The 24,570-nt window shown below is 35.7% G+C and overlaps 1 protein-coding gene across 18 annotated transcripts in view; it reads right to left on the reverse strand.

Moving 5' to 3' along the window:
* The window catches only part of LOC123566323 (protein unc-13 homolog A-like), a 190,886-nt gene that overhangs the window by 104,506 nt on the left and 61,810 nt on the right, over positions 1 to 24,570 (reverse strand). For all 18 annotated transcript variants that reach the window (XR_008372061.1, XR_008372060.1, XR_008372062.1 and 15 more), the window contains 4 exons: positions 22,054 to 22,099; positions 16,995 to 17,790; positions 13,774 to 13,848; positions 7,529 to 7,691 (listed from right to left, as the gene is read on the reverse strand). Coding sequence is in view for 15 of the 18 variants with exons in the window: in XM_053550001.1 (XP_053405976.1) it covers positions 7,529 to 7,691; positions 13,774 to 13,848; positions 16,995 to 17,790; positions 22,054 to 22,099 (1,080 nt within the window). In the remaining 3 variants the exon portion in view is untranslated. The remainder of the gene's footprint in view (positions 1 to 7,528; positions 7,692 to 13,773; positions 13,849 to 16,994; positions 17,791 to 22,053; positions 22,100 to 24,570) is intronic.

The raw sequence follows: 24,570 nt of genomic DNA on the forward strand, positions 1-24,570 counted from the left end.
TAATTATGTTACATAAATAATAGTCATATAGTAAGTTTTACAGCATGATTTTATTTGAAAAAAAAACAAGAGCTGTCTCCATAGGATGACAAATGCCCCCGATGGCACTTTAAATGAATAGTTATGGCCGATGTTCGAGTTTAGGACCTTTGACCTACGAAGCTGGGTATTGCGCGCGACACGTCGTCTTACTGTGTCACACATTTATGCGTAGTTATTTTAAAATCCATGCATGAATGACAAAGATATGGACCGGACACGCCCATCAATGCACTATCATGAAAAAAAACCTTTAACATCTAAGTGTGACCTTGACCTTTGAGCTATGGACATGGGTCTTGCGCATGACACATCGTCTTACTGTGGTACACATTCATGCCAAGTTATTTGAAAATCCATCCATCGATGACAAAGATATGGACCGGACACGCCCATCAATGCACTATCCCTTAATGTCTAAATGTGACCTTGACCTTTGATATACAGACCTGGGTCTTGCGCGCGACACGTCGTCTTACTGTGGTACACATTCATGCCAAGTTATTTGAAAATCCATCCGTCGATGACAAAGATATGGACCGGACACGCCCATCAATGCAATAACCTTTAATGTCTAAGTGTGACCTTGACCTTTGAGCTACGGACCTGGGTCTTGCGCGCGACATGTCGTCTTACTGTGGTACACATTCATGCCAAGTTATTTGAAAATCCATCCATCAATGACAAAGATATGGACCGGACACAAAAAATGCGGACAGACCGACGGTTCAAAAACTATATGCCTCCCTTCGGGGGCATAAAAAAACAACAGCTTCCTTCTGTTATTTTTTTTAAATTTTGAATTAGGAAATAAGATTTTAGAAATCACAGAACTGCGTATCCCTTTAATCAGATGACCTTTAAAATTGCGAATGTCACAGAATTTAAGTTACCATTAATCTTGACAGCTTTAAGAATTGATAATCTCAGCATACAACCAGTCTCTAATGGAATAGAAACTGTCTTTGCTGCACTAGACATTTCAGTTTCACAGTGAAATTTCAACAAGAATATCACTATTAAGTGTCGAATTCCCCGAAGTATCAAACATTCTTTAACGAATGGCAATGAAATTGTTATGTTATGGTAAACCTGTCTGCCAAATATTTTCAAAATCTCTTAATAAACAATACATTCAAACTTCTGCTGCCAGCACGTTTGACTGTTAAAGTCCTTCTGCACATACAAAAGCTTTGGCAAAAGTTCTGAAGCTATACAGAGGGTCATAATTTTGTAAAAAATAAGCCAGAGTTATGAGACTTGTCATGAGAGGTGATTTCATAAATTTCATAAATTGCCATAGAAATGCGGAGAATCTGAAAACATTTTGACAAGTAGTACCTGAGAAAAATGCTTACATGTTAAACTTTATTTCTAGATTAAAGAGGGGCATAACTTTAACAAAATAAACGCTGAAAAAATTCAAATAATTAACGACTGACAATTTCCCCAAAATTATGTACCAGAACTAACATGTTTTCAGTGATTTACAACTTCCCCACAACTCTGTACCAGAACTAACATGTTTTCCGATACTGAGAACCTCCCTGAATCAAAGTTGGAGGTGGACTTACTAACATACTGACAATAAAGCTAAATGGGTAGGCCCTATAGTAGAAGTTATTTCTTCACAAAGACAACTTAATAAGCAATTAAACTTTGAGAGAATTGCAACCTGGATTGTTTGACTTCCTTTAACTTATTATGTACATTATATTCCAATAACTGGAAAGTATTCCAACAACAGGAAAGAAAGGAAGCAAAATATCACTTGACTGATGAACAATCTATGCTGATGAACACAAACACACTATAAATCTTCATGGTATAACATGGTGCCAATTACACCAGCAATCACACTTAACTGTGTCCACGGTAAACAACGTTTTAATTAGGAAACTTAATTAATCTAACAAAATCCTTTTCCTCCACTTAAATTATTCCTAATTCAACACATTGAAACGTAACTCCTAGTCTAATGCAAATCTGAATGGAAAAACAGAAACTAGTTCACCGTCTCAATTTATATACCGCACTGCAGAGCTACTTTCTTTATAGTTTATTCATTTGTGACATTAAAACACAGCATGCAGCCATGTTTTAATTAATCATACAAATTTCTGATAACACTATTAATGACTGGGATAATGTAAATCCCTTTACATATAAAGCCAATTTTCACGTGGTTTACTGGAACTATAGAAATGGGTGGTATAATATGGACATTTATTCCGAATGTATCAATTATTTTATATTATTTTATATTCATTATGCAATTACTGGCATTTAACTAAAACTCTATCTCACATTTCATAGCCTCACAGAAAGTACATTAAAGCTGCAAATATATGGTAATATCTCATATATGGAAATACTGAACTTTCCCTTTTTTTCTGCTATTGTAGTTAATTGTCTAAATGAACAATATCAGAATATCTGAAGCAGTGAGACATGAAAAGTTTGCTGAATTTAAGCTCTTTTTTTTCAGCTTCAATCATAGTTTACTTTGTTTTTTTTTCTTAGAGAGTTTTTCTACATCAACAGAAGCTTAATTATTATAAACAGACCCCGGTTACTTGATATTTCTAAGTTTCTTGAATTTACAAGTGAAAACTGATGTACAAAAACATTTTTCAGTTGAACATACTATTTTTATTTCTAATGGACTAAGTTAAACTACTTGTTTAATCAATTTTTTCGAATCTGATACCGTAATTAACAAATCTAGGAGATAAGGTCTATTAAGAGTGAGTCAGCATCTATTATCATTTGAATAGCAAGCAATGTGACAGATGGTTTAAACATGTATATTATTATGTTCCTGCTTTGCTTTGATCTACCAATGCTGAAACATTCATGAAAGACATTTCTGCAAGCTATTGTACATACATGCTAGAAGGCTGTCACACACTTTCCGATAGCTATATGTCACACCAACACACTCACGAAGCTATGTCATATACTCTACACTCTGACAAATATATATTACCCACTATCTGGAAGCTATGTTACACACAAGAGCAGATATTTCATATGCTTTCTGGAAGCTACAGCTTAGACTCTCTGGAATCTATGTCACACACTCTGAAAACTCAAAACCTCTGGCAGGTATGTCACAGCTACATCACAAACTGACTGGAAGCTACAGTACACACTCTCTGGAATCTATGTCACACACTCTGAAAACTCACCTCTGGCAGGTATGTCACAGCTACATCACAAACTGACTGGAAGCTACAGTACACACTCTCTGGAATCTATGTCACACACTCTGAAAACTCACCTCTGGCAGGTATGTCACAGCTACATCACAAACTGACTGGAAGCTACAGTACACACTCTCTTGAATCTATGTCACACACTCTGAAAACTCTGACAGGTATGTCACAAACTGTCTGGAAGATACATTATACATTCTTTGGAAACTATATCACACACTCTGAAAACTCAAAAGCTCTGGCAGCTATGTCACAACCTGTTTGAAAGCTACAGCACTGGTTAGGAACCAGTAGCCGGACACATTTTCATATTTCGGCTTCATTATTTCCTAAAAAAAATATTTGAAATAAATGAAGCCCACACTGCACAAACTTCAGCTCCTTCCGCATCTGATGTTGTAATCAGCATCGTGTTGTGGCGTAAAATATGGGTTCTATGGGGTCACAAAAAGAAGTTGTTTTCCCCGTGAGGTAAACCAGTAGCCGGACAAATATTTTGATGATGTTTTGCTGTTATTTTGATATTGAAATAAGTAATTAAACTCTTCTTACGCACTTCTTTATCGTTAATCTCTCCAAAAATGTGCATGAAAGATAACCCGACGTTCAACAGCAGCTATGAAAGCAAATAGAGGCTATCTATAAAGATCTCGAATTTAGTCTAACACAAATTCTTGATAATTCCAATGGATATAGAATAAAATTAGTGCAAAATTCGACAGCCCTGCATGTTATCTAACTGTTACCGTAAAATTAAAAGTAGCAAATATGTACTTCAATTATTTCTTCCCCACTTGATACCTTGACAAGTGTAAACTACTGCGCAGGCGCAATGCTATCTTCATGCCCCTTTAAGACAGTAAGTTGTTTTGTAAACCAAGGTGAGGTCATCATAAAACCTAATATTATACAGCCTTGTTATATAGTAGTTTGTTGTAGACATGAAGAACACAAATCCAAATGATCTAGATGAAGCAATTACGTGAATAATGCCGAAATAAAGCGGTTATTACATGTGTCCGGAAACTGATCCTGTCTGGAAACTGGTTCCCAACCAGTATACATTCTTTGGAAAGTAACACACACTCTGGCAGATACATGTCACACACTTTAAGGAAGCTACAGCACACACTCTCTAGAATTTATGTCACACACTCTGAAAACTTGTCAAAAACTGTGCCAGCTAAGTCACAGCAAATTGTCACAAACTGTCTGGAAGCTACAGTACATGCTTTATGGAAGCTCTATCACACACTCTGGCAGATGTATGTCACACACTTTAAGGAAGTTACAGCAAACAATCTCTAACACTCTGAAAGCTATGTCATGCATTCTCTGGTTGCTATGTTACACACACTCTAAAAGCTATATAAGACTTCCCTGACAGATATAACTTTATTTTGTCACAAAATTACAGGAAACTAAGTCATTCACTCTCTTAAAGCTTGAGTACAAACTGTGAAAGCTCTATGACAGATACATGACTACTACATCACACGGTCTCTGGATCATCCAAAAAAAGCTTTTTAAAGATCCTTCTGGCAGGTATATGACATACAAGTTCTGAAAGCTATGTCACATACTCTTTGAAAGCTACAACATATTATACTCTCTGGAAGCTATTTTACATGATCTCTGGGAATTATGTCACAAACTCAATTATCTAGAACTGTTCTGAAAGCTATAGCACACATAAAGAAAAGTCATGTCACACATTCTGGAGGCTACAGTACACACTATCTGAAAATTCTGTCACATTAACTCTGAAATCTCTGTCAGATATTTGTTACTCACTTCCTGGAAGCTACATAAGTCATGACTGAAAGCCCAAAAATACTTGCATGTCCACTTTATATTAATGATGTATACCAAGTTTGGAACTTTAGGAATGCGTACCTTATGTACAGATATACAGATGTGGTTGTAATTTTCTCAAATCCAAAAACAGGAGGCATAATGCAAGAGAGTAAACATGCAAATCCAGACTATATTCAAGTGTCCACTTCCTGTTGCTGTAGCCTGGCTTCCTGGCTGCATGGTTATTTTATCTGATGACTAAATTATACCTATGTTTGCAGACAAGGGAAATGAATATGTCCATACAGAAACATCCTGCTGGTGTTACTTCAACTATTATTGATGAGAAAAATGTCAAAACAAACCCAGGTATGAGAGCTAGTCTACCTGTTCTTCTGTCCATATTGTACACCAAATTTCATTTAAACTGGATGGAAACGGTAGCTTTAATTGAGTACACAAGGAAGTGTGACAGATGAATAGGATGACAGACAGTTCAAACACTATAATGTCTACCTGGTCTTCAACACCAGGGACATAAAAAATAGTTATCCTACATCATTCTTTTTATACAAACATCTTATTTTCAGCTTCTTTTTCTTTATCTACAAAGTTTCTTTCATCACCAGACATAATATCACTAGGATATATCACTTTCTCATCAAATCTATGCTATTAACACAGAATTCAAGCAAGCTGTGCACAGGGTCTTCTCCGCTCATGATTTCCAGTTGCTAAGAATTTAAACTATCACATTCTGCAACTATGAACTATAAACACACTTATTAACATAAGATGTCATTTTTTTCCTTGGTTCTTATATTTAAGAATCCTCAGCAAAACTAGTCCTGGGCTGGATAACAACTAACACACACAGCAGGTAAGAATGAAAATCACTGCATAACTTGAGCTAACTGTCCAGATTGCCACAATTTAATCAAATTTTCCATTGTGAGGAATCTAGGTATACAAATACAAAATACAAATCCAGTATTGACAAGATGGCAACATCTTGGTTAAGAATTGTACTCATATCATCATAACTCCAAGCTGTCACAATTGCATAATTTATTATTTGATTTTATAGCTAAACAACTGACAGGCCAGTCTCAGGACCAATACATACACAGTCCGATATAGCAGAAAAATGTTTGCAGCAAACTAACTTAACTGTCATTCATTGAAAAGAAATTGAGGTATACAAATGACCAAATACAGCTTTTCTCAACATAATGTATCTATTGTCCTGTAAGGGAGACATTCTCCGGTAAAGGACACAGGTGGCACTTTGCTGGATGTTGCTCCAGGATCAAATGAAATCTCCAGGAATAAACAGTGCCATTCTCCATTTTTTCCATGCTTTTGTGATACACGACTATAAAACAAAGCCTCTGTAGATAATTTTCTGTACCCTCATATGTTTACATGTTTGTGTCTGAACTGCTGGGTATAAGATATTTCTTGACGTCTGTTCCAGTGTTGGATTCTTCACATTTAGTCGTCTCACATCAACATCTAACCACATTTTTACACTATTTTGCAACAGCACAATGTCATATCAATTTATTATTCAGTCTTTCCACTTTTTGTAAAGGGTACTCTCCCATTCAAATATTACTTTAACGTAAAATTGAACAGTATAGAAGCGTAGTAGCATCCAAAATTTAACCTTCACTGCACTATATACCATACCGTATCTGTACCACCGGAATTGTTCTTTTGCTAGTCATGTTATAGAATTGTTTTTGGACTCTCTACATTTCCATACATTTTGAATGTTAACAAAATTTTGTGACTTGTTACCTCATTGCCTTGTTTTGTTTCCTGGTTTGAAATATAGTGCCATCTAAAATATACTTTTGTAGAAGTTCTGTATTTTAAGTTATGTAATTCTGCAATATGTTTGCTTACTTGAAATACATTCAGTACATTTATGTATTGAACAGCTTGTGTGCCACTGAAGTTTAAATTTACTGCCTAGCTAAAATTTCAGCAAGCACTTTTACTGAAATCTAGGAATAATTGTTCTCATTAGAGCTACCATTTTGTTTTTGTTCTGTCTAAATTTATGGATACAGTATCAGTTAGTAGACTGTCAGCAATAATCAAACTAATCTCTTGGCCATCTCTTGCTGAGTAAATTTAACAAAGGATTCTTGCATCTACACTTTAAAAGAAAAATTCCGTATAAAATGTTTTCATCATGCTGGTATGTTGAAGCACCAAAATATGTAACAGAATCCAAGATCATAATAGTTCTAAACAAGAGTCAGGAAATAGCTTCATAATTTGATGATTTTAAAATTGAGTTCAAATTCAACTGGTCAGATCTGCACTGTTAGCCATTCAGTCAGTATCCTTTTGGTAGGCAACCGTTTTAACAGTTAATGGTACTGTCTAAATTGAAAGATGGACAAGTTCATAATAGAAATTTAGCAAGGTAAGGGTTAGTTATATTGTGAAATTGTACTTACTGCATTGAATTGAGCACAGACTTTGTTAAAGGCATCTATCCAACGAGCTCGTGCCGGTGACGGCATTATGTTATTACTTCTAGTATCATAGAGTAGATCGGCATCGCTGTAGTCTTGTGTACTCTGGCGACTCACGTTTGTGGAAGACCGGCTATTTAATGGACTGAAAGGAATACAAAATACTGTGAAATCATTAATATTCGTGGGGGATTAATTTTCGTGGATTTCGTGGTTAAGTCAATCCACGAAATGATTTTACAGTAGAAAAAATAATACAATAAATCACATTACTGGCTTACAAACTAAGATCTCACACAAGAAAGTGTGTTTTTTTGTATGCAAGTTTTTGTACCTTTTATTGAATAATAATATCATCAAATTATGGAATTCACCAAGACTGATCGTTTTACTTCCATGCAGGAAAGCTTGAAAGAAGCATTCCCAGCAGCAGTAAAAGGAAAGAATCATTCTATATAATTGAGCCGCACCATGAGAAAACCTACATAGTGCATTTGACCAGCATGGATCCAGACCAGCCAGTGCATCCGCGCAGTCTGGTCAGGATCCATGCTGTTTGCATTCAAAGCCTATTGCAATTAGAGAAACCTTTAGTGAACAGCATGGATCCTGACCAGACTGCACAGATTCACAGGCTGGTCTGGATCCATGCTAGTCACAAATGCACTGTGCTGGTTTTCTCATGGTGTGGCTCATATATTTTCTCTAGCAATAACAATGTATATCATACCGTATATATTAGGGTTATTATCATAATAGCTCAATCTGGGATGCTGTATTTGGCAAGCCGGTTGGGGGGTGCGTGAGAGGTGTTGCATTTTCCATTACCTCTCATGAACAGACTCAATCAAACTGTGTCTGCTTTTATTTTGCTTAGTTACATTCTATGCTTCCAAAGGATCTTTTTACAGATTTTATTGAATGGATCTTGTCAGATCAGATCTATGAGGTGTGCAAGTGCAGAGTGTGATCTGGCCTCGCAAAAAAAAACCAGAGAGCTGAATACATAATCCTAGATCTAGCTACTGTTATAATGACCCTTTTATCAATTTTGTTTTTAATTCACAGAAATCTTATAAAGCATTTTGCATAGGACTAATAACAAGACCCTGTCTTTTTATAAGATAACAAAAATTAACATATATCCAAAATTTTGGTTTGGAAATTCAACCAAGTTTAACAGAAAAGGACCATTTAACTTTATATATTTACAAAACTCTGCCATAACTAATTAATATAAAATTTACAACAATAACCCTTATAAAGTTTGTAAACTGACTCTGAGTTTTCTTTCATAGCTCAGTTTTTAAATTAGGGTACAAAGTAGACAGGTAAACTGTAAATTAACATGATAAGATCATTTCTAAATATTTAAGTATCCGCATTCAGTGGTACCTGAAATAAACAACTTAAGAAATTTCAATTTAAAACCCGGATATTGTCAGCCTTATAAATTATCTTCTGGACAAACTATGCCGATGGTTATTTAAACATACAAGAGAGAATAACTCCAACATTTAAACACTGTTTAATTATTTCTTTTCTAAGATATTCTGGCTTGAAGCACTCTGTAGAGAAAAAGTAAAAACAAATAGTCATGATATCATTTGAATAATGTGATGTCGCTGATAGTTACAGAAGTTACATTTTACCTGTCGACAGTGGCCTCGGACGGTTCATGTTGTATGGACTGATAGTGAGTTTCTGAGGGTAAAATCCTCGCATATTCTACCAAATTTCTCTTATCAGAAAAATCACTCCATTTTGTGTCCACAGACCTATCAAGTTCCTCTGAACAACCATCTATCTGTTCATATTCCACATTACTTGACTGATCATCAGAATAGTTTTTTTTCTTCACCTTTGCTGAGTGCCATGTTAAACACTTGAACAAAGCGAGGCACAACCCCATATCTTACACACATCTAACCACATTAAATATGCATTCTGTATATACTCCTTTTCTATCTTTTATCATATCATCAAAAGCGGATATAATTTTTTTTTGGAATTAATTTGTCAATAAATACACACACGTTTACAAATAACCGTTCTCCTGTTATTTTTTTTTAACTATCTTTAAAGATTTTACAATAAATGCTATTTATAGAATGACCGAAGGATCTAATTACTTTCTAAAGTATACTTTTAAATTGCCTCAATACAATAAAGTTTACAAACTTTTTCTACTCCAAAATAAGAAGTGTCAACTTTTAAATCATTTTCAGTATGGCTTAAACATAATTATGCCTTTTAAAGTATTATTTAAACAAACAGTTGTACTAAAATCTAATCTTTTGAAACAACTGCTGAGTCTAATCCTTTAAAAAAATCCAAAAGTGCAGCTTTCAAAAGTGCACTTATCTATCCAACAGGGAATCACAAATAAATGTTAAATAGCTTGTATATTGTTTAATTAAAATGTTATAACTATAATTATCTATAGCATATACTAGTTAATGACTATACACTGAGATGTATCTTTTAACAGCTGTTGTAACACTGTCGTTCCAATCTGACACATCCATAATATGTAGAACAAAAACTTTTGAAAATTGGATGATAAATGTTTATAAATATAATTATCATGTTGGAGGAAAATGATAGAGTATATATTTTTTTAATTACACAATTTGTAAGGTTTACAATTAAAGTTATAAAAGCATTCAAAATGTAAATTAAGTATCCCTTTAGAAATGAAAAAGATATTTTAGAACGGTCAAGTATGAGCCTTTAAACAACAAGAGGACCATGATGGTCCTGAATCGCTCACCTCTTCCCACATGACCCAGTTTTAAGTATGACGTCGTTTTTTCTATTATTTGACATAGTGACCTAGTTTTTCAGCTCATGTGACCCAGTTTTGAACTTGACCTAGATATTATCAAGATAAAAATTCTGACCAATTTTCATGAAGATCCATTGAAAAATATGGTCTCTAGAGAGTTCACAAGGTTTTTCTCTTATTTGACCTATTGACCTAGTTTTCGAAGGTACGTGACCCTGTTTTGACCTTTATCTAGATATCATCAAGATGAACATTCTCACTATTTTCATGAAGATCTCATGAAAAACATGGCCTCTAGAGAGGTCACAATGTTTTTCTATCTTTATACCTACTGGCCTAGTTTTTGACCGCACATGACCCAGTTTCGAAACTGACCTAGATATCATCAAGGTGAACATTCAGATCAATTTTCATGAAGATCCATTGAAAAATATGGCCTCTAGAGAGGTCAAAAGATTTTAATAATTTTAGACCTACTGACCTAGTTTTTGACCGCAGTTGACCCAGTTTCAAACTTGACCTAGATATCATCAAGATGAACATTCAGACCAACTTTCATACAGATCCCATGAAAAGTATGGCCTCTAGAGAGGTCACAAGGTTTTTTTATTATTGACCTACTGACCTAGTTTTTTAAGGCACGTGACACAGTTTCAAACTTGATCTAGATATCATCAAGGTGAACATTCTGACTAATTTTTATGGAGATCCATTCACAAGTATGGCCTCTAGAGGGGTCACAAGGTTTTTCTATTTTTAGACCTACTGACCTAGTTTTTGACCGCACATGACCCTGTTTCGAACTTGACCTAGATATCATCAAGATGAACATTCAGACCAATTTTCATACAGATCCCATGAAAAATATGGCCTTTAGAGAGGTCACAAAGTTTTTCCATTATCTGACCTACTGACCTAGTTTTTTATGGCACGTGACCCACTTTCGAACCTGACCTAGATATCATCAAGACGAACATTCAGACCAACTTTCATACAGATCCCATGAAAAATATGGCTTCTAGAGAGGTCACAAGGTTTTTCTATTATTTGACCTACTGACCTAGTTTTTGAAGGCATGTGACCTACTTTCGAACTTGACCTAGATATCATCAAGGTGAACATTCTGACCAATTTTCATGAAGATCTCATGAAATATATGGCCTCTAGAGAGGTCACAAACTTTTTCTATTTTTAGACCTACTGACCTAGTTTTTGACCAGACGTGACCCAGTTTCAAACTTGACCTAGATATCATCAAGATGAACATTCCGACCAACTTTCATACAGATCCCATGAAAAATATGGCCTTAAGAGAGGTCACAAGGTTTTTCTATTATTTGACCTACTGACCTAGTTTTTGATGGCACGTGACCCAGTTTCGAACTTGACCTAGATATCATCAAGATAAACATTCTGACCAATTTTCATAAAGATCCCATGAAAAATGTGACCTCTAGAGTGGTCACAAGCAAAAGTTTACGGACGGACGCACGCACGGAAGCACGGACGGACGGACGACGGACACCGCGCGATCACAAAAGCTCACCTTGTCACTTTGTGACAGGTGAGCTAAAAAGCCGGAAATAATGTTTTAAGGTTTACTTGATCAAAAGAAACAAAAAGGTCCAGTTATTCGTAGTTCAAAACTCAGCCAGAAAATTGAGTTATTCAGAGTGCAAAATCAAGACAGAAACTGGAGTTATTCAGACCACAAAACTCATGAGAAAAGTTATTTAGAGTGCCAGACCAAAATGGACTCTGGGGTTGTTCTGAATGCAAAACTAAGACTGAAACTGGAGTTAACTGGGATGCAAAACTCAGACTGAAACTGGAGTTATTCGGAGTGCAAAACCCAGACTGAAGCTAGTTATTCAGGGTGCAAAACTCAGACTGAAACTGGAGTTATTTGGGATGCAAAACCCAGACTGAAACTGGAGTTATTTGGGATGCAAAACCCAGACTGAAACTGGAGTTATTTGGAATGCAAAACCCAGACTGAAACTGGAGTTATTCGGAGTGCAAAACCCAGACTGAAACTGGAGTTATTTGGAATGCAAAACCCAGACTGAAACTGGAGTTATTCGGGGTGCAAACCCAGACTGAAAGTGGAGTCATTTAGAATGCAAAAACCAAACTGAAACTGGAGTTATTTGGAGTTCAAAACCCAGACTGTAACTGTAGTTATTTGGAATGCAAAACCCAGACTGAAAATGGCGTTATTCCGAATGCAAAACCCAGACTGAAACTGAAGTTATTTCGAATGCAAAACCCAGACTAAAACTAGAGTTATTCGGAATGCAAAACCCAGATTAAAACTGGATTTATTCAGAATGCAAAACCCAGACTGAAACTGGAGTTATTCGGAATGCAAAAACCAGATTAAAACTGGAGTTATTCGGAATGCAAAAACCAGACTGAAACTGGAGTTATTCCGAATGCAAAACTCATACGTAAACAGAAGTTTGAAGCAAATCCATAATGTAATTACACAGATAAAGAGAAAGTTTATCAAACTTTATTTAACCAAGGTGTGGATGTGGAGCAGATGCCAATGCTGGGTGGAGTATAATAGCTGTCCATATACTTAGTATAGTCAAGATAAAAACGAAAACAGAACTATAGAAGCCTGCAAATTCATTCATTTTTATCAACTTGAGTCACACAGAAATTCAGTATCTTGATATGTTAATTTCCATTTCTAATGACTTCTACGAGCACAAATATCTACAATTTGTATTCAAACAACAGGAAGTATGGACTATATGCCAAGCAGACTGAATTTTAAAAGCGCATTTTGTAGTATAAGCATAAGGAAAAGTTTCTTGTTATATGTACCAAATATAGAAAAACTGAAAGGCAAAATTTCTTGTTTGTTTTGCCATTTGGTTTTAAGTCTGAACAAAACAATTTAGTTCAGACTGCAACTTTCCAGCAAATGGTAGATCTAGGCTATGTGGAGCTATGAATTCAAATTGTTGTTATACTGTCCTTTTTAGATGGAAAATCGAAATAAACTTTCATATTCAAGATAAAAATGGCCAGTTCAGGTGGTATCTCCTTTTCTTTAAACATCATACATCATGTTATTGGCAGTTAGTAATTTTTAAAAACTGCTTGTGAGGAGCATTTTCAAGATGTGAATTTCACCTTTTTTTAAAAATCACTGAAGTTATTTGGTGTCATTTTTCCCCGAAATTCTTACAAAGTGAAGTGCCTACTGGTCCAAACTGGCTGGCCTACCTCAATCTGCCATACTGTGCCTTTAGTACAACTTGTGTACCCATACAAATATACGAACAGACAGAGCCAAGGGAGCCAAATAAGCAAGAGAAAGTAGTGGTTACTCTAGCACACATACTGTAAATTTCCTCCTAGTAGTTCTATCAAAAGTTACCAGATATTTTTCACTTGAAGATCAAAGTGAAGGTTGTTCACCTACCTGAAATCTTGAGTGCTCTGTTGTGTGAATGATGAGATTCTACTGCTAGGGCTCACTGCACTACCATGGGGACTCCTGAAACAAACACTACCTACATAATTTACATGTACTTCCCATACAGTCAAACTTTGCTTGCTCAAACTTGGATAATTCAAAGATCATCACTAAAACTCACTGTCAGGTACAAGCAAAATCTCTATATAATTTATTTTATCTGATGGCTTGAATTACGAATAACATGAACAAATTCTGCTGGTCCCATTGAGTTCAACCAACAAAGTTTGACTGTATGCTATCTGATATATGACCACGCCCTGTTGTACGAGGGGGTCTCTGAGATACAAGTTTACATACAACACTTTAAAATTTTAAAGTCTGAAAAGGATCATCACTTTGTAAAATGCAAAATAGAGTTACGGAATCTGCCAACGGCATGTCAGATCATTACAGTGAATAAAGAGGCGAAGTTTCAATCCACTCTTACACGTGTTTACTGATATACCAGCTGATATACCAACTTAAATACAAAACCAAAATTGTTTAGTCAAACAAGAGCACAGCCTTGCGGGTGCTGATGCTCATCTGATTTTTTTGTATAATAGAAAAACTGTCCTACCCATGATTTTCTAAGTCCAAAAAGGGACATAATTCTTGCAAAAAGCAGGATGGAGTTATGTTTCTTGATGTAGTCAGCTTATGATGGTGAACAAGTGCTGCAAGTTTCAAAGCAATAGCTTTGATAGTTTACGAGAAAAGTTTACCTAAACATAAAACTTAACCAAGAAGTCTGATTTTTTAAGTCCAAAAGGGGCAATAATTCTTCAAAAAAGCAGGATGGAGTTATGTTTCTTGATGTACAGGGTCAGCTTATGATGATGAAAAAGTGTTGCAAGTTTCAAAGCAATAGCTTTGATAGTTTAGGAGAAAAGTTGACCTTAACATAAAACTTAACCAAGAAATCTGATATTTTCTAAGTACAAAAGGGGACATAAATCTTGCAAGGATGGAGTTATGTTGCTTGCTGTACAGGGGTCAGCTTATGATGGTGAACAAGAGTTGCAAGTTTTAAAGCAATAGCTTTGATAATTTAAGAGAAAAAGTTGACCTAAACATAAAACTTAACCAAGAAATCTGATATTTTCTAAGTCCAAAAGGGGCCATAATTCTTGCAAAAAGCAGGATGGAGTTTTGTTTCTTGTTGTACAGGGTCAGCTATTGATGGTGAACAAGTGTTGCAAGTTTCAAAGCAATACCTTTGATAGTTTAGGAGAAAAGCTGACCTAAACATAAAACTTAACCAGGCAAGGCCGACGCCGACACCGATCAAGTGATGACAATAACTCATCATTTTTTTTCTTCAAAAAATCAGATGAGCTAAAAAGGGGCATAACTACGTAAAAATGCAAAACAGAATTATGGAACCTGCACAATGCATGTCAGATCATCAAAAATCTCAAGTTGATCTAATCCATGCTTTGATTAAACTTCAAACACTTGTCCTACAAAATCTATTCATGCGTGGGAGTCTGGAGTATTCCAATTCTCATGATGTGTAGACTACACTGATGAACATATGGTGTATCAGGCAAGCAATTAATCATCAGTGACAGAAATATAACCAGGAAATATGATTGTGATTCGACATATAACATATGTTGACCAAACTGACTTAATAAAGTAATTTTCAATGTCATTGATTATGTCCAGCTTTTGATAAATGGATACCTGTATCAAATGGGTGTCTGAAAAAAGATCCAATTACTTTGGAGGAAATGCACCATGTAGAGACATCATCTATTCACAATTGTTTTAATCTGTTTACTATTAAAGCAGTTAGGACTTCAAGACAGGCAGCTGATTTAGTGAATAAGGTTCGGCAACAAAAATTGCCCTAAATATTTCACCTTTAAAGAGACATTTACCTTTTTACATTTACCAGAAATATTTCAAAACTATGAGAATAGTAGCAAAGATGTTATACAAGAAAACTTCTCATAATTATGAGAAAGTCTTCTGCTAAATATGAGAAAATATTCCATTTATTACAAAAAAAGTCCAGTCCCTATGACCTTCCATCATCTCCTGACCAAGGCCAATAGACCTATAAAGTCTGAAAGGTCTAGCTCAAATCATTCTGGAGTTATTAAGCTGAAACTGTTTTCAAAGATCAGGCCTGTGTCCTGGAACTTTGACCAGGTGTTGGCCCCAAAATTAAAGGGTTCATCTACTATCTACCAATTTACCCTTTGAAGTTCGAAAGTTGTAGCTCAAGTGGTTCTCATGTTTTTGACTGGAATTTGTTTTCTAAGATTAAGCCCATGACAATGACCTTTGACTTACTGACCCCAAAATCATATGTGGTCATTTCTGACCAAGATCAATGCAACTATTAAATTTAAAGGTTCTAGATCAAATGGTTTTAAAGTTGGAATTTTTTTATCTGACAGGCCCCTTTATCCTTGACCTTTGACCAATTAAATTCCAAATCCTTAAGTGTAACCTACTGACCAAGATAATTTTTTTGATGAAATATAATGGCAACAGGTCAAACGGTTCTCAAGTTACTGTTGGGATATCATTTTCTATGTTCAGGCCCTTTTGACCTTGACCTCTGACACTGGCCCCAAAATCAATAGGGATTATCTACTGACAAAATCAATGTACCAATGAAGTATAAAGGTCCTATGTCAAATGGTTCTCAAGTTACTGATCGGAAGTTATGTTCAATGTCCAAGCAAAAATAAAACCCCTGGTGCACAATTACAAATCCTGGACAACATTTTTGTAGTTTCATGACTTCTTCAAGAAACTTGCCAAACAAACTTTCAAGTGCCTTAACTCTAGTCTTGCTGACTGAAATGCCAAACAAAACCCCAGATGCCCACTTGAATATGATGAATAACAGTCCTATAAGGTTTTATAACTAAAGAGCATAAACACTTATAGAATCAGATAGATCTGTCTTCTCAAGATTCCAGCTGTAAATTACTATGCACTAAATACATGTATGTAACCTTTATGTAATGCCATAATTCTGGTCAAAAATGGGTTTCATTATTGCTGGTTATGGATCTTTCATAACAATATATTGACATACTTAAAACTGTAACTTCCATAATTGGAAAATGTGTATATGTGTATATTTAACTTGTACAAAAATTGAGAATGTTTAAGAATAAAACCCTATTGTCTGAATGTACAAGATAAACACACTGACTTACCCGTGTCTAAGTGTTGTGGAGGCATTGGACAATGGTTGACGTTGATTTGGACGACTATTATAAGAGAGAGGTTCTGAGTCAGTGTCACTTCTACCAACATGGGATCCACTTCCCACTGGATAAAAGTCTGACTCGCGTGAATAATTTTGAGATTCCCTTGAATAACTCCTATTTTTATTGAGCTGTTCTTGAGAATCATAATAATAATCTCGGTCATACCGAGGGTCATAATGTCTCCTATCGTACTTAACACCTTCCTCATTAGTCACAGTTCTCTCGTAATCATGATGTGAATATGCATATTCCTGGTCAGAATCGTAATCCCTATTTGAGCTATGATGGGAACCAAGTTCCAGTCTTTCGTAGTCTCTGATTGGACGATCATAACCGTCCTCATCATATCTATCATCCTGTATTGACCTTTCATATTCCGTATCTGACCTTTCGTAACCGTAGTGATCCGATTCTTGCTCAAATGATTCTGTCCGTTCAAAAGAATCACCACGTTCGTATCCCATTTCGTCCCCATCAAAGGAGACATCCTGATCAAATGAACCTCCTCTTTCATAAGAACCTCTCCGTTCCATGTCAATACGATCATCGAATGAACGTCGCCGTCCATACTCGTCCCTATCAAATGAATCATATGGACCATAATCCTGACTATATTCCCGACTATTTTCATGATTTAAAGGATAATTAGGTTCCCCGCGGAACTGGTGGGCAGAACTGTTGTGTTGGTGGGGTAATGGATAATTTATATCACTAGTGTAATCGCTGTCTTCAGACATACCAGCTGTAATACAAAACAACATTTTTCAGTAAGTTATGATTAAGAGGATTCTGGATAAATCTTATTTTAACACATAGAAATATTTGCAGCAGACAGAGCAAAATCTCTAAAACTCTGGAAAAAAAAGGAAACCCTGGATATTTGTTAAAAGTACCTATCAAGTTTCATACCCATTTTATATTTTGTTGATGTACATTGTTTCTGAATTACTTGAGAAGTGGCTTAATAATTTATTTTTTGCTTAAGTGGCTTAATAATTCATATTTGTATTTTAACTGAAACTAGAACTGTCACAGGAGTGACTCATACCCCCACCATACGGTCTTGTCATAGAAGAATGGCAACCATAAGAAATCTTAAAAATACTTAGTCTTTGGAGTACTTCATCCTGGGCTTCCACATAATAATACTAGTATAATACTAGTATAGTAATACTAGTAAATACAAAAAATCTCTAGTATTAGAGATACACTAAAAGTGAATACAAAAAAGTGTCTTACCGACCCATGTTACCACAGAAAAATGTATTTACTTTTTACATAGGACTTATAATAAACAAGAGGACCATGATGGTCCTGAATCGCTCACCTCTTCCCACATGACCCAGTTTTGAGTATGACGTCATTTTTTCTATTATTTGACATAGTGACCTAGTTTTGAACTTGACCTAGGTATTATCAAGATAAAAATTCTGACCAATTTTCATGAAGATCCATTGAAAAATATGGTCTCTAGAGAGGTCACAAGGTTTTTCTATTATTGACCTATTGACCTAGTTTTCGAAGGTACGTGACCCTGTTTTAAACTTTTCCTAGATATCATCAAGGTGAACATTCTCACTAATTCTCATGAAGATCTCATGAAAAATATAACCTCTAGAGAGGTCACAAGGTTTTTCTATTTTTATACCTACTGGCCTAGTTTTTGACCGCACGTGACCCAGTTTCGAAACTGACCTAGATATCATCAAGGTGAACACTCAGATCAATTTTCATGAAGATCCATTGAAAAATATGGCCTCTAGAGAGGTCAAAAGATTTTAAAAATTTTAGACCTACTGACCTAGTTTTTGACTGCAGTTGACCCAGTTTCAAACTTGACCTAGATATCATCAAGATGAACTATCAGACAAACTTTCATACAGATCCCATGAAAAGTATGGCCTCTAGAGAGGTCACTATGTTTTTTTATTATTTGACCTACTGACCTAGTTTTTTAAGGTACGTGACCCAGTTTCAAACTTGACCTAGATATCATCAAGGTGAACATTCTGGCCAATTTTTATGGAGATCCATTCACAAGTATGGCCTCTAGATAGGTCACAAGGTTTTTCTATTTTTAGACCTACTGACCTAGTTTTTGACCGCACATGACCCTGTTTCAAACTTGACCTAGATATCATCAATATTCAGACCATTTTTCATACAGATCCCATGAAAAATATGGCCTTTAGAGAGGTCACAAGGTTTTTCTATTATTTGACCTACTGACCTAGTTTTTGAGGGCACGTGACCCACTTTCGAACTTGACCTACATATCATCAAGATGAACATTCAGACTGACTTTCATACAGATCCCATGAAAAATATGGCCTCTAGAGAGGTCACAAGGTTTTTCTATTATTTGACCTACTGACCTAGTTTTTGATGGCACGTGACCCACTTTCACATTTGACCTAGATATCATCAAAATGAACATTCTGACCAATTTTCATGAAGATCTCATGAAATATTTTGCCTCTAGAGAGGTCACAAGGTTTTTCTATTTTTAGACCTACGGACCTAGTTTTTGACCGCACGTGACCCAGTTTCGAACTTGACCTAGATATCATCAAGATGAACACTCAGACCAACTTTCATACAGATCCCATGAAAAATATGGCCTTTAGAGAGGTCACAAGGTTTTTCTATTATTTGAACTACTGACCTAGTTTTTGATGGCACGTGACCCAGTATCAAACCTGACCTAGATATCATCAAGGTGAACGTTCTGACCAATTTTCATGTAGATCTTGTGAAATATATGGCCTTTAGAGAGGTCACAAGGTTTTTCTATTTTTAGATCTACTGACCTAGTTTTTGACGGCATGTGACCCAGTTTCGAACTTGACCTAGATATCATCAAGGTGAACATTCTGACCAATTTTCATGAAGATCTTGTGAAATATATGGCCTCTAGAGAGGTCACAAGGTTTTTCTATTTTTAGACCGAATGACCTAGTTTTTGACGGCACATGACCCAGTTTCGAACTTGACCTAGATATCATCAAGATGAACATTCTGACCAACTTTCATAATGATCCCATGAAAAATGTGACCTCTAGAGTGGTCACAAGCAAAAGTTTACGGACCCACGCACACACGCACACACGGACGACGGACACCGCACGATCACAAAAGCTCACCTTGTCACTTTGTGACAGGTGAGCTAAATAGTTAGAAAAATACCTAAAATATTGAAAATCTAAAAATAGGACTTCTAAAAATAGACTAATTCCTTGAATTTAAGGGGAAGAAGCTCAGTACAAAAGTTAAAAAAGGTTAATTCCCTTTGGCTCTAAGCCAATCAGAATGAGATATAGTGAAAATACATCAAAATTAACCTAAATTCTAGGTAAAAGGGGACACAATTCAAGAAAAATTGGTGTCAGAGTTATGCACCTTGTGTCACATGATGTGGGTGATGAGGTGGAACATCTATTTTAAGTCTGAATCAAAGCCATTCAGTAGTAACTGAGATATAGTGAAAATACATCAAAGTTAACCTTAAATTCTAAGTAAAATGGGGCATAATTCATGAAAAATTGATGTCAGAGTTATGCACCTTGCGTCACATGATTTTGGTGATGAGGTGGAACGTTTGAATCAAATCCATTTTGTAATAACTGAGATATAGTGAAAATACATCAAAATCAACCTTAAATCTAAAGTAAAAGGGAACATAATTCATAAAAAATTTATGTCAGAGTTAAGCACCTTATGTCACATGATCTGGGTCATGAAGTGGAACAACTATTTTAAGTTTGAATCAAATCCATTTAGTAATAACTGAGATATAGTGAAAATACAACAAAATTAACCTTAAATTCTAAGTGAAAGGGGACATAATTCATGAAAACTTGGTGTCAGAGTTATGCACCTTGTGTCACATGATGTGGGCACATGATGTGGGTGATGAGGTGGAACATCTATTTTAAGTTTGAATCAAATCCATTCAGTAGTAACTGAGATATAGTGAAAATACATCAAAATCAACCTTAAATTCTAAGTAAAAAGGGGCATAAATCATAAAAAATTGGTGTCAGAGTTATGCACCTTGTGTCACATGATGTGAGTGATGAGGTGGAACATCTATTTTAAGTCTGAATCAAATCCATTTAGTATTAAATGAGATATAGTGAAAATACAACAAAATTAACCTTAAATTCTAAGTAAAAGGGGACAAAATTCATGAAAACTTGGAGTTATGCACCTTGTGTCACATGATGTGGGTGATAAGGTGGAATATGTATTTTAAGTTTGAATCAAATCCATTTGGTAATAACTGAGATAATAGATTTCGGGACGGGACAGGACGGGACGGGACGCGATGCGACAAAACTGACTCCTATATACCCCACTCAAACATGTTTGGTGGGGGTATAAAAAGCAGTGGACTTTGTCAAACTAATTTAAAATTTTGTCCTACCCTTAGTAACAACACCTCAATTAAATTCATCTTTGTTACATTACTTTACCTACACTCACATTAGCAACAGAATCTCACTGAACCTCTCTGATGATAACATGAACTGTTTGTAAAACATAATATGCTTCTATGATGACCTGTAAGAGGTAGCTGGTCGCTCATTTTTAATCAAACAACCACAGTGACCCCGACAAACTGACCATCAAATCAATATGGGTCAACTACAGACCACTATGAACCATCCTATAAAACTGGATCAATGTAGGTTTGGGTGTTCACTAAACGACAGACTGACCAACAAAAGCAGGACAATATACTGTAAAAGCAGAAATTTTCGCGAGGGTTTAATATTCGCTATATTCGCGGGGCCCTAGCTACATCTCGCTAAAATTAATCCTCACACAAATATTCACCATTAGTTTAATTCAAATTCAAGTAGGATACCATTTTTACAATTTCGCGAATATTAAACCTCGTGAACATACTCAAAATTTTGAATTTCGTGAAATTTTGACCCAGCAAATATTGTGTGCTTTTACAGTACCCCTTTTATCCTGAGAGATATATACTGAAACTTACACTGTGAGTATGTTTGCCTCTTTGAAAGTTCTTTACTGTGCATTATCTGAAAATAAAGAAATAATATAAAACTACTGTGTATACACCTTTGATAAAGGTCTAACAGATGAAGAATCTACTTGACAAATCTGTGGGAGCTTCATACAGGAATGCATCTCAGCAACTTGGTAAAGGTCAATGCAGTAATTGCTCAAGTTTTAAAGTTCAAGACGGATGACAAAATGAGTATAAATCTTTACTTTGAATTAAAACTAGAAATGTGATTTTAAGGTCAGTTTTCTCCCTTGGAGTAATGGCTATAAGACTACAGGACATTCACACTGAACCATTAGTAGGATATTAAACCTTTCACCAAGGGTCTAATAAAATCTGTACGCAGATTCTTCGGAAATAAAATCTGCGAGAAGATTTAATATAACCAATCAAATTAAAGGCAGACTACATTAATTTTAATCTTTACCCTGCTAAATCTCTAAAATGGATTGGTCCATTGGACATGCAGGCTTGGTTTGCACTGGTCGCAAAGCAAAATCACTTGCCGCCAGCAGGCTAAAGGCTAACTGAGTCAGTTCATAAGAGGTAATGCTTAAGTGGAACTCTATTATTCAGAAATATTGAATTGATTTCCTTATCCCAAAAGACCAGAAAATACAATCACATCAGACATTTCACAATGTTTAAGTGAAGAAGATCTCCATAAGGCAGGGCAAAATACACCTGAAGATCTAGATCAGAGGAGGAGATAAAACTGAAAGAAAATATATTTTGGTGTGTGTGTTGACAGGGTAATGAAATGTGGTGGTGTATGGGAGTTGTGGGATTTAGTGATGGAATACTGGAATACTAAGGCACAAGAAACTAAAAGTGACTTATTTTGGCAGGGAGATGGGGGGCGATATTGTGGGTTGTTGCACTCCGCAAATCATCACCAAATCACCACTCAACTATATTCCAACTTTTAAAGTCAATAACTTGCATAGTTTTGAAGTTGTACTCTGGACATAACAAGAGGGCCATGATGGCCCTATATATCGCTCACCAGAGTTGATCTGGCCTACTGACCTAGTTTTTGACCCCACATGACCAAGAGTTGAACTTGACCTAAAGATCATCAAGAAAAACATTCTGATTAAATTTCATAAAGATTTGGTTACAACTGTAGCCTCTAGAGTGTTCATAAGCTTTTTCTTTGATTTGACCGGTGACCTAGTTTTTGACCCCACATGACCAAGATTCGAACTTGACCTATAGATTATCAAAAAAAAAACATTCTGACTAATTCTCATGAGTTTCAAACTTGAATTGTGGTCTCTAGAGAGTTGAAAAGATTTTCCTTTCATCTGGCCTAGTGACTAGTTTTTGACACCACATGACCCAGATTCAAACTTGACCTAGAAATGATTAAGACAAACATTCTGACCCAGTTTCATAAAGACTGTGTCACAAATGTGGTCTCTAGAGTGTTTACAAGCTTTTCTTTCATATGACCTACTGGCCTAGTTTTTGATCCCACATGACCCAGTTTCGAAACTGATCAAGAGATAACCAAGACTAACATTCTGACCAAGTTACAAAAAGATTGGGTCAAAAATGTGGTCTCTAAAGTGTTCACAAGCTTTTCCTTTGATCTGACCTACTGACCTAGTTTTTGACCCAACATGACCCAGTTTCAAACTTGACCTAGAGATCATCAAGACTAACATTCTGACCAAGTTTCATAAAGATTGGGCCACAAATGTGGCTTCTAGAGTGTATACAAGGCAAATGTTGACCCATGACGCACGATGGACGCTGCCGGACGCCGGACAGTGACCAGTCACAATAGCTCACCTTGAGCACTTTGTGCTCTGGTGCGCTAAAAATACAAAGGACAGATTTGAGAGTTTGCATCCTTGACCTTTGACATATCGACCAATTTTATGCTATCTGAATGCCACCTACATATATGCCAAAACTGAAGTCAACACCTTAAATGGTTATTAAGTAATGCTCCCGAAATGAAATATGAAGAATAAATTTGATATTTGAGCTCCATTTGTGACCTAGACCTTTAACCTATCGACCTGTTTCATGCACTCTGTTCACTGCCCCTAAAAGGGGTCAAGCATAACCTTCTGAACAAGCATATTCAGTGAATTTTTATCCCTGTGAAAAATGAGGGGAGTATATTTTAAAAGATATTTTATTTCCAGATATACACAAGTTATGTACATAAGGACCATGCAACTGTTTGTTGGTTCCCATTTGTTACAAAATCATGAAGAAAAGCTCTACTCTATAGTGACCTAAAAGTTACATTAGATTACTTTGTTTTCCAGGAATTATGAATTTTAAAATGACTGAATGATAATAACTCTGCACTTACTCAAGAGATCCTGATGAAAGATATACCTGCATCACCACCCTATAGTGATCTATGTTTGTATATTTGAAGATCCACAAATGAATAACTTTATGTGGGATTTTATGCATTGTAAAATAATTAAAGGGCAGTAACTCTGGTTAATGAAGAGATCC

The sequence above is a fragment of the Mercenaria mercenaria genome, chromosome 8 (assembly GCF_021730395.1).
Source record: "Mercenaria mercenaria strain notata chromosome 8, MADL_Memer_1, whole genome shotgun sequence".
Classification (NCBI taxonomy): domain Eukaryota; kingdom Metazoa; phylum Mollusca; class Bivalvia; order Venerida; family Veneridae; genus Mercenaria; species Mercenaria mercenaria.